At 42.3% G+C, this 13,677-nt stretch overlaps 2 protein-coding genes across 2 annotated transcripts in view; one reads left to right on the forward strand and one right to left on the reverse strand.

Moving 5' to 3' along the window:
* Positions 1 to 239: 239 nt before the first annotated feature.
* KNOP1 (lysine rich nucleolar protein 1) lies at positions 240 to 8,804 on the reverse strand. The gene is made up of 5 exons (XM_054391227.1): positions 8,784 to 8,804; positions 6,924 to 8,310; positions 3,235 to 3,303; positions 2,690 to 2,767; positions 240 to 554 (listed from the first exon to the last, which is right to left on the reverse strand). The coding sequence occupies exons 2-5, from the start codon at positions 8,307 to 8,309 to the stop codon at positions 240 to 242; spliced, it is 1,848 nt and encodes a 615-aa protein (XP_054247202.1). The 5' UTR covers position 8,310; positions 8,784 to 8,804.
* Positions 8,805 to 9,531: 727 nt separating this feature from the next.
* IQCK (IQ motif containing K) overlaps positions 9,532 to 13,677 on the forward strand; it is a 28,193-nt gene continuing 24,047 nt past the window's right edge. Inside the window, exons 1-3 of the mRNA XM_054391313.1 lie at positions 9,532 to 9,580; positions 10,958 to 11,013; positions 12,060 to 12,198. Coding sequence (XP_054247288.1) covers positions 9,532 to 9,580; positions 10,958 to 11,013; positions 12,060 to 12,198 — 244 coding nt within the window. The remainder of the gene's footprint in view (positions 9,581 to 10,957; positions 11,014 to 12,059; positions 12,199 to 13,677) is intronic.

The following is a 13,677-nucleotide window of genomic DNA, read 5'->3' on the forward strand; positions in this document are numbered from 1 at the left end:
GAAGGAGGCTGTCTTTTGCCTTGTAGAAAGTATTGTCAAGGTTTCAAAAACTTCCTGTTTAGCTGAAGTGAGGACCCAGCTCCACACACTCTGGTGTATGCTGTTGCAGACTTGTACTAAAAGTGCCTCATAAATCAAATTTCTTAAACACTTTACATTTTATTTCAAGTAAAAAGATGTGGAAAGTAAAAAAAAAAAAGTCCCTGCTAAATTTCCATTCCTTTTATTACCTCAGAGTTTTAATCTTCAAACTTTATAGATCTAGTTGTATATTTGTCTATGTGTACTTTTTTGTTGGCAGTAGGTTGAAATCCAAGACCAGCTCCTCTATGTTGCTTCAAGTTCATTGCTTTATCAAATTCCATCTTCAGAGCCTGCTGTAACTTCTCTTCCCCTTCCTTGTTCAGAGCCATGTTTGCTTTGTTTGTAGTTGCTGAGAGATTTTGCATAGGCACAGAAGAGCCCCTTTTCAAGCCACCCATCAGTCTAAAAAACTTCATTTCTTTTTCGGAGCTTTGAAAAGTAGCTGTGCTCCACTGGCCCAATATTGGATCCTGTGAAGCAAAACAAGGTTAATGATAAAATTAAATAATACCAAGACCAAGGAAGACAGTTTCTAGCCATGTACCATGAGAACAGAATCAGCTACAAAACGCCACAGGGTTGACAGCTGGGAAGCAGCTATTCCATGGGTAGCACCTCTCATGGTGAAAAAAGTGACATAACCCTGCATGAATGCGTCTTCATTAGTATTTCAGTTCATATAACCTGGAGAGAGGGCTGAATTCACTGTCAGAATCTCTTTTCCCTCTGTCTTTAGGAGTCTTGGCTTTTCTGCTCTCTGGATAATATTTACCTAGCTCAGAGAGCCAGACATTGCCCAATCATTTCCCATATTGTAAGACAACTCTCAGGCTTAATCCTCTCTCTCTTTCACTCTGTCACTTTAAACAGTTATCTTTCTGTGTTCTGGTTGCCTAGTTAGGTAGCTGCTGTTTTGAGCAAGGTTTTTGTGTTAGTTTTGAAGAGTCTTCAATCTGGCTCATATGCTTTAAGTAACATTTGCAAGGGTACAAAACTGAGGCCACGCTCTTATCTAACAGGGCTAAATATAATAGTTAAAACTTCCCCTCCCTCGCAGTTTTCTGTGTTCTTGTATTTACTATATTCACCTTTCACTGTATCTTTGAACTAGCTCATTTCTTCAAAATTTTTCTTTTGCCTGTTTCCTTTGAGAGTGGAGGCAGTGTCCAAGTAAAATCAGAATCCAGCTGGTTGTGGATAATCCAAGATATATCATATGATTCACAGTTTATGAAATTTTGGCTTCATTATCTAAGGCTCTTGACTTCTGAGCTACAGCTAGGAGCTGTGCAGCCATTTATAACTATTCTTGGCAGGACTGCTACTTCCCATTTTTTCTTTAAAATTGGAGGTGATATTAGATGGAATAATGTTTGATCATTAATGAAATAGACTGAGGTGGCTACATCAAAGGGGAAAAAAAAAAAGTAGATTCAGTGGTATGCTTATGTAAGCCAGAATTCCTTCCAACTCAACAGTTGCAGCTTGCATGAAACTGTCGTTCTCTACTACACAGCCAACATGACACATAGCATGCTAGCCAGTATTGCAGGCAAGCTGTAGCAGATAAAGGTAAAAAACAAAACAAAACAAAAAAGCACGGCTGGAGTGTCACTGCCTATCAGAAGCCAGAACACCTGCTATTAAAAGAAAGCTATCCATAGTACTTTAGTATTTTTAAATTGCTCTAAGACAAGCTGCTGTGTAAGCCCAGGTCTGTTGCACAGATTTATGCACACACACACACACACAGAGAAATATGTCCTCCCTTTGCAATGGGAGACATCTGCACAGATGCAAAAATAATTATGGCTTGTCAAACCCTGCAAATTGTTTTAAGTGAATTGCTGGCAGGCACTATACATAGCTTTTGCTGCAGCACTTCCAGCTCGTTCTTTGGAAACTAATTCATCAGCTTCACATAGCTTCTATTCTTCTGCATACTACTGGACAGAAACAGATCAGCACCAAAGCACTGAGATCCTCTGCCAAGGACGACACTTTTCTCAATGGCTTTAGAAACTACAGGATAGCTGCAGGTCCAGAGCTATTGCAGTCTGCTTCCTGCTATGTAAAAGCCTACACCAGCTGCTTCTGGAACCTGAGGTATATTCTAAATTTCTGGGTATACTGGTGTTTTTGCAAAACAACTAAGAACTCTGGATTACTAGCAGAGCTTCCTCTCCTGAATCTTACTACCCCTGCTAAACACTACTGCAACAGTTTCCACTGCCTTACTGTAAACCTGTCAGGAGGCTGGCTGACTAGGATGAAAAAGCAACACAGCAAGCAGAAAATGCTTCTGTAGCAATTTGTTGTGGCTCCTTCTCCAGAGGAACTTGAGAAAATGCTGCTTTAGAGGAGTGATGATGGGAGTTAGAGCACTGCACAATGCCAGATGTTGGAGTTCACTGTTCAGCTCATCGACTCTGGGGATTTTACTAACTTGCTCTATAGCACAGCCTTAGCTTTACAGTCAGAAGGAAGGCTGTTGTGCCAAGCCACGTACCCTAGCCACATACAAAAAGGCAGTGCAGTGCTTTTTTCAGCAGCCTGCTGTGTGACCCAGTATGTCCATAAGGTCAAGTTCCAAGCTCATACATACCCGTTCCACTTTGGGGCTGAACGCCTTTGTTTTGCCAGATTCTCTATCAATTTCTTCTTGCAGAGCCTGCCGCCTCACCTAGCATGCAGAGAAGACAGCACAAACCACTATCTTTCATGTGTTAAATGAATGGAAAATGGAGGAAAGGATAGTGCTCAGAGAATGTTCAGAGTTTTGCATGTGCTCCTTTTACACCTTCAACACAAGAACTGTGGTTTTTCTAGCAGTGTTTTAAATGAGTATTTTGCCGTATCAGGTAAGTTTAATCTTCTGACTGTAGGCAGCAGCTACACTGTAACAGCCAACATTGATGAGAGGCAAAGAAACCTGTGTTTAACCTAATACACTACTTAGCAGCTTCAGACTGTGACTGGAGCTGTACATTTCGGACTTAACCAATGGAAGGTAAAGCACATTTTAAGCAGAGCTCTATTTAGGGAAATCTTGGCATAGACAAGCAACAAAGCAGGGATTTGGTGGCAAATTCTATGCCTACATTGAATGCTGACTTGCTGTAAATCTTGCACAGTGAATGCAAACCATACCTTGTCTATGTTAACTTCATCACAGTTTCCTTTTTTTTCCTGCACAATTGTTACATCATCCACATGTCCCTGTAAAACAGCAAAAAAAAGAAAAAAAACCACCACTCTAACTTGTCTGAGTATTTTTATCCATTCTGGTTAATTAGAATTTACACAGCTCTGCCTATGAAAAACCACTAAGCAGTACAGTAGTACTGTTCTGGGGCAAGAAGAAATAGTCAGGTCTATGGTAGAAATGCCAATTAAACCTGTGTTTTCTATGGAGAGACTTTTTTTCCCCAAGGAAGAGGTTGTTTTTGTTTGTTTTTTCTTTTTTAAACAAGGGATAAGGCATTTTTTGAAATCCACACATTGAAATGGACCTCACAACCTGACTGGCACATACAGTAACATTTGCAGACAGGGTCATTTCAAATTAAACCAGTTCATAGAAGTTTCAATTTATACTTGAAATAAGGGACAGAAAGAGCAAAAGTTAAAAGAAGTTAAAAATTTTAAAATTGGTAGTAAGATAAAGGCACAGGATAAGCTTGAGGCATGTTGATGCACTTGCCACTTAAAAAACCCTAAACAAACCAATAAGGGAAAACCCCTACTGAGAGAACTGCATTGTGCTATCTTGTACAAATGCAGAGTAGATGATGGTCTCATGGAGCTCTTAGTCTTCCAAGAGCACAAGGAGAGGTGTGACACATACATAAAGTATCTCCTGCAGTGGCAGCAAACAGAATGTTAGCTCCACATTGAGAGCAAGGATCAGGGGACCTGATGTGAAGAGGCAGAGCAGCTAGGGTGGGAATGGATGGGCAGGATGGCAAGAGGAAACCTAGTAGCAGAGTCCACAAGCAGCCAGACACTGACAACTCTTCCACAAAGTGCAGCCCTTCATCAGCTTTTGGTCCCACTGACTGGCATTTCTAGATCATTCCCCTCAGCTTTTTTTTCCGAAATTTCTAATGAAAATAAGATTTTGGGGCATCCACTGCAACAGGATAAGTAAGAAGTCCAGCATAGTGGTAAATCAGAGCCACAAGCTTTAGACCAGCCTGGAAGAGGTGGCCAAAGGGAAGATCTATTGATAGAGCTAACATAGTAACCCAAGCATGAAATAGCCAGGGAACACTAAGACAAAGAAAAGATTTGTAACATACTTCTGTCAGCAGAAGCTGCTGTTACTTTTCTGAGGGTTTACAGTTTCATTTAAAGCCATGAATGATTGACCTTGTTTTCCAAAGCTACCTTTTATACACTGATTTCACACACAGAGGCATACACGGACCATTAAAATGCAAGAACACTTGTCTGCAGTAAGGAGAGCTCATTCTCTTGGATGAAAAGAAAAAACAACATAAAAACCCATCCCAATTTACTTCTAGATGGCCTGGTACTGTCTTTTCAGATCTATTAACACAAGTGGGAGAGCTGTTGTGACAGGATTCTGCAAACAGCTGCAGCATTTTGGTTATTCTAGCTGGAAGGTTAAGTGGCAGACAAGGAAGGAGGAAGGGTGCACCCCCATCCTTGCAAGTCACTGACCTGCTGAAGGCTACTGCATGGTGCAAATCACCCCCTCTGAAAGTGTAGTCTTCCCCCACTTCATGGGAGGGCAGCATATTATGATACCTGCAGGCAAAGACCTTCAAAGAAGAAAGCTGAGTTCTTACTCCTCCTCACTCTGTCCAAGTTGACTGTAATGGCATCCAATGAGAAGAATACTCAATCACTGATAGGAAGTGGGTGTCACTTCCACACTGGTTTTAAGAACTTACTCTCGTGCTTGCTGCACAAGCCCAAGAGAAATTTTTCAAGGCACATGGCAGTGTGTCACATCACAGACTAGAAAATGTTCCATGACTATGGCACAGTTAAATGCAAGACTGACATCAGCCATTCACTGCAGCAGTGTCTTTTGGCCTGGACAAGGTTTCTATAGAACTGATTTATCCAGACTTCTCCATCTTCAGAAAGATGTCTCTGAAGTACCTTTTATTATTAAAGGACAGAGGTGGATACAAATAGAGAAACACAACATGCATCACCCTATGACCTTCTCCTCAGTTGTTTGCAAGCTGTTTGCTGTGTTTTCCATTGTAAAGGGTCATACAAGTTTACTTGTCAATGCTAGGCTTATCTTGCCTCCACAGAATGTGGAGCAGCTGCAAGAATCTCAATAATGTCTGACAGTCTCAAAGGTGATGTCAATTTAATTAGAAAGTAATCCCAGTAATAAAACCACCGTGTCCTTCGAAAGGTCAGAAGGAGAAACCTAAGAACAAAGCCCCAAACATCTGTTCACCTAATGTCTGATGAGCACACAGAGACTCCAGACTCAAACCTTTATGGGAAAAGCCTGTGCCTGGGTCTCCAGGAAAGCTTAAGTATGTATTTAATTATTAGCACTCAGCACCAGAAAACGCCCTGTTTCCACAGCAAATCAAGGCACTGCACACGAGTGCCAACAAAGCAAAGTGTGCTTGAGAGGCAGCTAGTGCTATGGGCTCCTACTTTATAAGCTAGCCCTAGTTTACAAAAATCTTCAGTGATGCTTCATTAAGTGCTGTCTGACTTTTAAAGAAGCCAAGCATTCAAAATGCTTGATAAAAAACTGGAGTGCAGTTTCCCATTAGCTTTGAAAATAAACCCAAGCCCCTAACGACTTCCAATAAACTGTTTTCAAAGTTGTTGAAGCAGATAAAAATGCAGCTAGATACCTACTGAATTTCTATGCATCTTACAGCTTAATTCCCAATGATAGCAGAGGTTAGGCATGTAGGCACTAACTTGGGCACTTAAATAGCTTTAAAACACTGGAATAAAAAAAAAAAAGGGGGGGGGTGTGTTAAAGCAGTAAAGCCAAATTTTAACAGCCTTAATTAAAAAAAAAACAAACATCAAGGAATATTCCAAATCTTTCATCAGTTCCTCTCCATGTTTGTTTCAGGAATGGCAATACTGCAAGACTCTGGGATGGGATTTCCTTTAGAGTCAGGCTGGATACAGTTCCAGTTACCTTCAGGTATAATCTGCATGGCTCTCGTATCTGTCTTGCATGGATTTATTTGTTTAAGTAAGGATTTGTTTAGGTTGTTCTCTACTATTTTTCTATCAGAACTGATACATCAATGCAAAAGGCCTAGTCTACAGTTAGGATTCTTGGGATTTTCCCTAAAGTTTAGTCCAAGTTAGACAACAGGCTTTGGCTAAATCCCTCCCTTGTTTCTAACACGATGCAATTCCAGCACTAACAGCAGCAAAAGCTCCAGCAAAAGCCTGACAGACACAGTTAGATGCACTCATGCTGCCCATGTCATCAACTTGCTCAGGTTAAATGACATGGTAGGAGTGTTGCCACTTTGCTGAGAGCAAGTGAAGGAGGGGTAGAGAACATTTATGACTGTATGCATTAGCTTTTGTGCCAAGATTTGCTGTTAGCTGTAATATTTGTATTTTCACAATTTAAACACTAGATCACTGCAGCATTCAAAAGTACTTTGCCATGATTCACAGCTATTACATGCTGAAATCAGATGATTCTGCTCCTCAAAACTCAGAGAAAACCTCTATTGACCTAAATACAACCTAAGGGTCTGAACAGGCAGAACAACCTGTAAAATAGGAAACTGCTGACCTGAAAAACCTTCAGTTCCTTAGCAGGAGGGTGCAAAGATGCCCTCTTCTTTACAACTTACCAGTGTCTCATTTCCCATGTCTTCTTTTTTAATCTTTTTTGTATTTGCATTTGAACCTGGCTCTTTAGCACAGTCCTGTGGTGCTTCTTTTCTTCTTTTTTTGCTTTTCCTGTCACAGACCATATGATTACTATTGCATAATAGCCCATCTACAGTGTCCCCTGTGACATATTGGGCTTGCTTCATTTCACTCTCTTTATCCTTTTTATTGCTTTCTAATACTGTTGTTTTTTGTCTTTTAAATGCACTGTCATTGGTTAAATAAACTTTTGAGTATGTTGTTTCCTCCTCCTCTTTCTCCATCTTCTTCTTTTTTTTCTTGCTGACTGTATTATCCTTGATATTCTTCCTGCTTTTTTTTCCAGAAAGCTTTTCTTCCTCCAGCTCCACTTTTTGCTGTGCTGGGAGATGCTTACCAGCACCTCTGTGACTGTACTCTGGATTATCTTCATATGTTATGGAAGAAACATCTTTGCTTCTCTTCTTTTCCCTCTTGGCCTCTCTAATACTTGTAGAGTTCTGAGCAGTGTCTTCTTCCTCTCTATTTGTAAATGTTCTTTGCCTTTTTCTTCTGTCACTTAATTTTATGGTGCCATCAGGAACTTCACAGATACTGTACTGATTATCTGCTAGTGGTGAAATGCAGTCAGACTTATCTTTCCTTTTCTTCTTTTTCTTTCTTCTCACATAACTCTCCCCATCGTTCTGGATCATAGCTGTTGCACAGTTTGGGCCCATAAAAGCTTTTTCTTGTGAAATACATTGGTGTGTTTTTTGACAAACATTTTCAGACTGTTTCTGTTCACTGTCCTGGGTGCCCTCTAATGAAAAATCAAAGAAAAAAACTTTCTTCTTTTTTTTCTTAGTTTCTTCACCATCCAAACTGAAATCAGCCTTCTTTCTGCTTTTTTTATAAGCAAATTCATTTTCTTTAGTACCATCTGTATGATGACTTGACAGCTCCACATCACCGCTCTGATTATTCTCCAATGATAAGGGGGACTGACAATGCACTTTCTTCTTTTTTTTTTTGAGAATTTTAATTTGTTCCTCTGATGCCTCTTGAGGTTCTGTATCCAGATGGCCTTCCAAATGCTTAAAGCTTTCTGAACGTGTTTCTTTCAGTAATTCAGAATCAAATTTTTTTTTGTTTTTCTTTTTCTTCTTCTTCCTCTTCAGTTCTAATTGGTCTAAACATTCATCTTCTTTAAACTTTTCCTTCTTCTTCACCTTTGTTTTTGTCTGAAGTTGGTCATCATCCTCAGTTTTAATGACAATTTGAACATCTTTCTCAATTTTAATGATAGTCTGGCTCCTACTGCTTTTCACCTTTCTCTTCTTCTGTACCGGTTCCTCATGACCTTTTCTCTTTTTCTTTACTATCATTCTAAAAAAGTGAAATGGAGTTGTTAGTGCTTCACACTGTGCTTCACACAGATGACACAAGTCCTACCCCATTTTGTCTCCCTTTATTCTGAAACTACCCCATACCTCTCCTTGTCCCCAGCACTCTTTTTCCAATTTAACAATCTGCTTTCCATGACGGAGAAGCAGAACTGCACACAGCACTATAAGTACAGCCTACTGGAGTGCTCATGGGGCCATTTTTTGTCCTGTTCTTAAGTGCTGTCCTAGTTTGTCACTTTCTGTTTGTCTTTTTGACAGCTGGTAACCATGACATTTTCACTGAAATATCTTCCCTCTAAAAATCTTTCCTAAATGAGAAGACATACATTTATGGATTTATGTATTTGTATAAAGTGCTTTTCTACATGGGTACAACTTTTCTCTTATGCAACACTGAACTTCACTTTATTGCCTACATAACGTGAAGATGTTTTAAGGTACCTCATTTATTACCTTGAATTTGCTTCTGCTTGCAGTTTCTCATCCTTGCCGATTCCCTTCTCAGGACACTTATGCCTATGAACAGGTTACAGCAGTGAAGCCTTTGGTACCGATCCGGTGACGCTGCCTGACTTTGCTCAGGCGTATTTATTCATAGTTATTTATCATCTTGTAATGTTTTATCCACAGGATTTGTGTGAGTGCCTCTTGCACTACACCCTGTCAGAACCCTTTATAAAAACCAAAGCGTGCCATAGCGTAGCTCTGTTATCTGCACGCTGCTCAGGGCTTGCACACAAAGCCAGCCCAGGTGTGTGCGCTCCTGCCCTTCGCTGGGCCCAGCGGTGCCAGACCGGCCCCCAGGGAAGCGGCCGGACCCGCCGACTGATCCCAGTTTCAGGGACACCACCACCCCATCACCTTCCCCCGCCTCAGCGCCGCGCAGCCAGGCGCGGGGAGCGGAGGAGATCGCTCAGGCCTCATTCGATGCAAGGAGCAGGGCGCAGCGGCAACACTTCGTTACCACCACGCACAGACGCCGCCCGGCTTGGCCCCAACACCCCCGGCCAGCGGCGGCCGCCCGGAGGGAGCCCCGAGAGCGCCTAGGCCGGGCGGACCGTTCCCTCAGGCCGCCCTACCGCCGCTTACCTGCTGCGGCCCACGTGCAGCCCTCGCCACCCCGCGACCCGGAAGGGGAACGCGGCCGCGCCCGCCCCTCGCCGCCACTCGCCGAGCGGTTGCTACGGCAACGCGGCGCGGCATGGCGGCGGGCGGGAGGGCGCCGGGCCTGTGGGAGCGGGTGTGCGCAGGTGGGAGCGCTTGTCCCGCCGCAGCCAGCGGAAGGGGAGGCTCTGTCCTGAGCGGGCCGCGGGCTCTGTGGGGGTGGCCCCCGCTCTGACTGGGCTCTGCGCCCTCGCGGGCAGAGGCCCCCCAGCCGGGTAGCCGGTGCCGTCCTTCGTCTCGATCACTTGGGGCCTTTCAGGGCTGCCCTTCACTGCTGCCTGTGCAGCCGTGGGCGCACCCGTTGCCCTGCCGTCGCTGTGGAGCTGGGGGGCGAAGCCGGCCCTAAGGGGCGGATCGGGTTGGCTGCATCTATCCGCAACGGGTGCTAAAAAGCCTCCCTTCTTCCCCGAGTGAGGCTCGGAGCGTATCCGCTCGCTCGCCTCACGCCGCTTCTGATTACCGTCATCTTCTGAGAGAAACGAAGTTTCGTGTGTGGTGCTGCTTCCTGCGGTGTGCCACGGACTCTGGTGCACCCCGCAGTAATCCGTACCCTGCCTGGGTGTAGCTTCGGGGGTTCTCCTGGTAGGGGCGTCGGTTATTGCCTTGGGAGAGGAGAGCGGTGACAGTGTTGCTGATGCTAGGCAAATGCAGCGGATAAAGAACCTCTGTTCTCAGAGTCCCATTCTAACAGCAAAAGTCCTGCTCTTTTCCTAACATCTGAGAGCGCTGCGGCTGTATGGGAAGCTGCGACCAGCTCTGTAGTTTTATGGTGCTCAAATGAGGCTCTCCTCACGTAGAACTTTATAGTGCCTCAAAGGAGGTATTTTCTGTTAAAATGGCCATTTTTAGTGGTGCTTATATGATTCAGCTGAGGCACCTGTACTACACATAGAAGTAGGAATGCCAGTAAATCTCCTAATTACAGTGGTAGAAGGGCAAACCTGCTGGGTTTGGCTGTAGGAATTTTCTGCATTGTGTAATCTGTAAATAATTTTTGTATCAGGTCTAACGCCCTCCTTTATTTTTCACTCCATAATCTATGTGGGTCACGTACTGCTTTTGCTTTTGGAGACAGTACTACTTGGCAATGTCCTGGGGATTTAATTGCTTATAGAGGAATTCAAGTTGAAAAGCAGTATTACATGCTACTTAAATCAATGGTTAATTCTGGACGAGCATCTGCATTTTACTTACATTAAAAAGAATTTATTATTTTAAAATCTTCCCAGTGAAAGGTTCTTCTGTCACTGGGAACCTTGAACTAGATGTAAAGCCAAGACAAGAGGCTCTAAAGTTCTCATTTGTTTTTTGATACTAGATTTCACGTTAAACAAATATTTGCTATGTACGTTTTGTGTTGCTTCAAACTAGAATAAGTACCTTTAGGAAATAATATTCATGTAGGAGGAAAACAAATAGGTTTTTAAAGTCTTCTAGATAAATGTTGTACTTTTTACTTTTAGAGTATGAAGCAGAACAGCCTCAATTTCCAGATGTTCGTGAATCCAAACATGGATCTGTGAGTATAGTTCAAGTAAAAAAAATCTGCTTAGGGCTGGTTTTAAAAGATTTGAAGTAGCTAAATGGCAAAATTAGGTACCCACAGAGTTGGCTTATTCATAAAATGAAAACAAAACTCCATTTTGCAAACAGCTCCTGTGAATCAGCAAATGTAATATTCCAAATCACTGCATTTATTTAAAGCAGCTTGGGTAGTGCTATCCCAAAAATAGATTGCCAGCTGTGTTTGGCTTGTACATCTCACTGGGTTTTTGCTGCAACTGCTTCACAGGCAGGGCTCTGAAGCCTGCAAGGATCTTCTTTGGGTGGTGTGGGTAGCAGACTGGGCAGGGACATAGGCAGGAGCAGGGAGCAAGTGCAGCAAAGGAGTTATGCCTCAATTTCACCTGTGATAGATCACTTTAGTGTGACCATTGAGACCAGTGGAATTGAACCTTATCAGAGTTGCTTGAAGTCTAATTATGACCAAATGAGTTAAGTCTTGGAAGATCTGTGGCAGATATAAAAACTGAAGGAAGACAAACCACTTTTAAACTTTTATTCTCAGCAGTTCTAGGATTAGCAGAATTAATTATTTTGGGCATTAGAGTTAAGGCCCAAACTACATATCTTCATTTAAATTAGGCATTTTTATAGATGTGTTATCTTATTCAAATACTTTGTTGTTTTAAAAGCATTTTAAGAGGTTGTAGTTTAAATTGTCAGACAGTTGGCCTGTTTAGACCTATCCTGTTTCCACAAATGAAACTGTCTTCATTACAGGCTGTTATTAAATTGGAGTAGTGAACTCTGCTTGGGATATTAGTCTGAGCAAAGTCTATATACCTTCTGTTAGGTTTGGGTGTTTTTATTATGCTGGAAATTGCAGATTTTTTTTAAAGGTGTAATTATTTATTTTAAAGCACTTAGAAAACACTAAAATATTTTAATAATTTAATTAGAAATCACAATTCCTTTGTTTAACTAACCTTAGAATTTTTCCTGTTGGATTGGCTTCTGCATTTTTGCAGAGGTATTTATGTGGGTTACATTTATCTTGAACAGGTATCTTTAGAAGCAGGAATATTGCAGCCCTCACATATGGAACAATTTCATTCAGCTCCTGAAGCTGATACTGTTATCCAACAGTTGCTCCCCATACCCCAAGCAGCCCTACTTCCAGAACCACCTGATCCCAAAACATGTAAGTAGGAGCATATTATCTGGAATCCTCCTGTGATCGTTTTTGTTGCACTTGGCAAGGGTTTGTTGAATTTTAACTGTTAGCAGCTTTTCTTAAGTGGAGTTTGCATGATTAGTCCCCTAGTTTGTAAAGAAGGTACCGGCTTGGCCACTTGGTCAGTGTGAGAAAGCTCAGCTGGTGCATTACAAATCAGCAGCATTGTCTAGCTGTTAAGGTAGTTCCCCTCTGAATAAAGGACTTCTATTTAGTCACTTAAATCAGAGAGGCAAGCATTTCTTCCTCTAATTTAATGATGCAAAACAAGGATCAATAGACTAAATAGACAATTGGGTTTGAAAACTGCTTTCGCAAAGTTATCTCTGCCCAGCTGATTGCATATTAGAATGGAAATGGCTCTAAAGTTTTGTCCTTCCATTTTTATCAATTTCTATACTTTACATTGCTAGGTGGTGAATTTTATAAATTTTGATTATGTATTTCAGCTTTTTTTTTTTTGTCTTCCGTTCATTCTTGCACATTAAGAATTCCTGTTGCTGGTTAGCCTTGGAATATATATATATATATATGTATGGAAGTAGTGTCCTTCCAGTTATGAACACTGTCTGGCAGCATATGAACCAATTAAAGGTAGAAAGCAGAGAGAAATTTCCGTGCTTCAGGGGTGTTGCCAAAAGAGAACTCTTCTATGATTTAATCTTCACTTGCCACACCAAAACCTGCATACTTACTGCATGGCAGGCAGCCTGGCTTTAAATCAAGGACAGCACTTCACCTGCTGACCACTCCTGCTTGTCTAGGGTCCTAATAGGTTTTGTTTTGCTCACCTTTCTGAGGGACATGCTCTTATGGTTTTGTTCAGGGTCATGCTCCCTTTTCCCTCTAGCCCAGTGAACCTGAGTTCTTCCATGTGCAGTGTCTTCACTGGAAGGGGCAGAAGGCCCTCCACTTCCCCCAGTCTGTAAGTTGATGGTGAAAAGTCCTGTTAGGAAAAGTGGAGATGTGAGGAAATGCTGAGAAGGAAACAGCTTATGCCTCCCAGCTGAGCAAGCATGTAGCTATTAGGCTGTATGTGGAGCATGTGCAATAGCACTGCTGGGCCTTGTTGATGCTGACTGCAGCTGCTTTCTTCTGCAATGAAATCAGTGATGCCAGTGTATGTGAGCAGATGGGTAGTATGGTGTAGACCTTATGTGAGGGCAGTGCAGTCAAACATGAGAGAGATGTCAACCCAGACAGCCCTTCCCAGGTAGAAAAAAATTGGTGTATGGAGTCATGTTCAAATTTCTGAGGGATCTGGCAAGTAGGAAGTAAGTATGAGACAGAAATCACAGCACCACTGGAATATAATCTTTGGTTTTCCTTCCGTCTAGAAATTCAGTTTTATGACCAACTCTGTTACTGCAGCTGGCAAAGGGCATGACGGTAGGTACCAGGAGTGGTCTGACTGTAACAGCACTGAGTTCAGTGCAGGCTCATTTC

This window comes from Indicator indicator, chromosome 22, assembly GCF_027791375.1.
Source record: "Indicator indicator isolate 239-I01 chromosome 22, UM_Iind_1.1, whole genome shotgun sequence".
NCBI classification, from domain to species: domain Eukaryota; kingdom Metazoa; phylum Chordata; class Aves; order Piciformes; family Indicatoridae; genus Indicator; species Indicator indicator.

Bases quoted from the DNA above. Each gene is read 5' to 3' on its own strand.
- KNOP1 (XM_054391227.1), bottom strand. From the start codon at position 8,309: ATGATAGTAAAGAAAAAGAGAAAAGGTCATGAGGAACCGGTACAGAAG. The intron at 2,768-3,234 runs GTATGGTTTGCA...TCTGCATGCTAG, and splicing joins ATGAAGTTAACATAGACAAG to GTGAGGCGGCAGGCTCTGCA. The intron at 555-2,689 runs GTATGTATGAGC...TTTGCTTCACAG, and splicing joins TCAGCCCCAAAGTGGAACGG to GATCCAATATTGGGCCAGTG.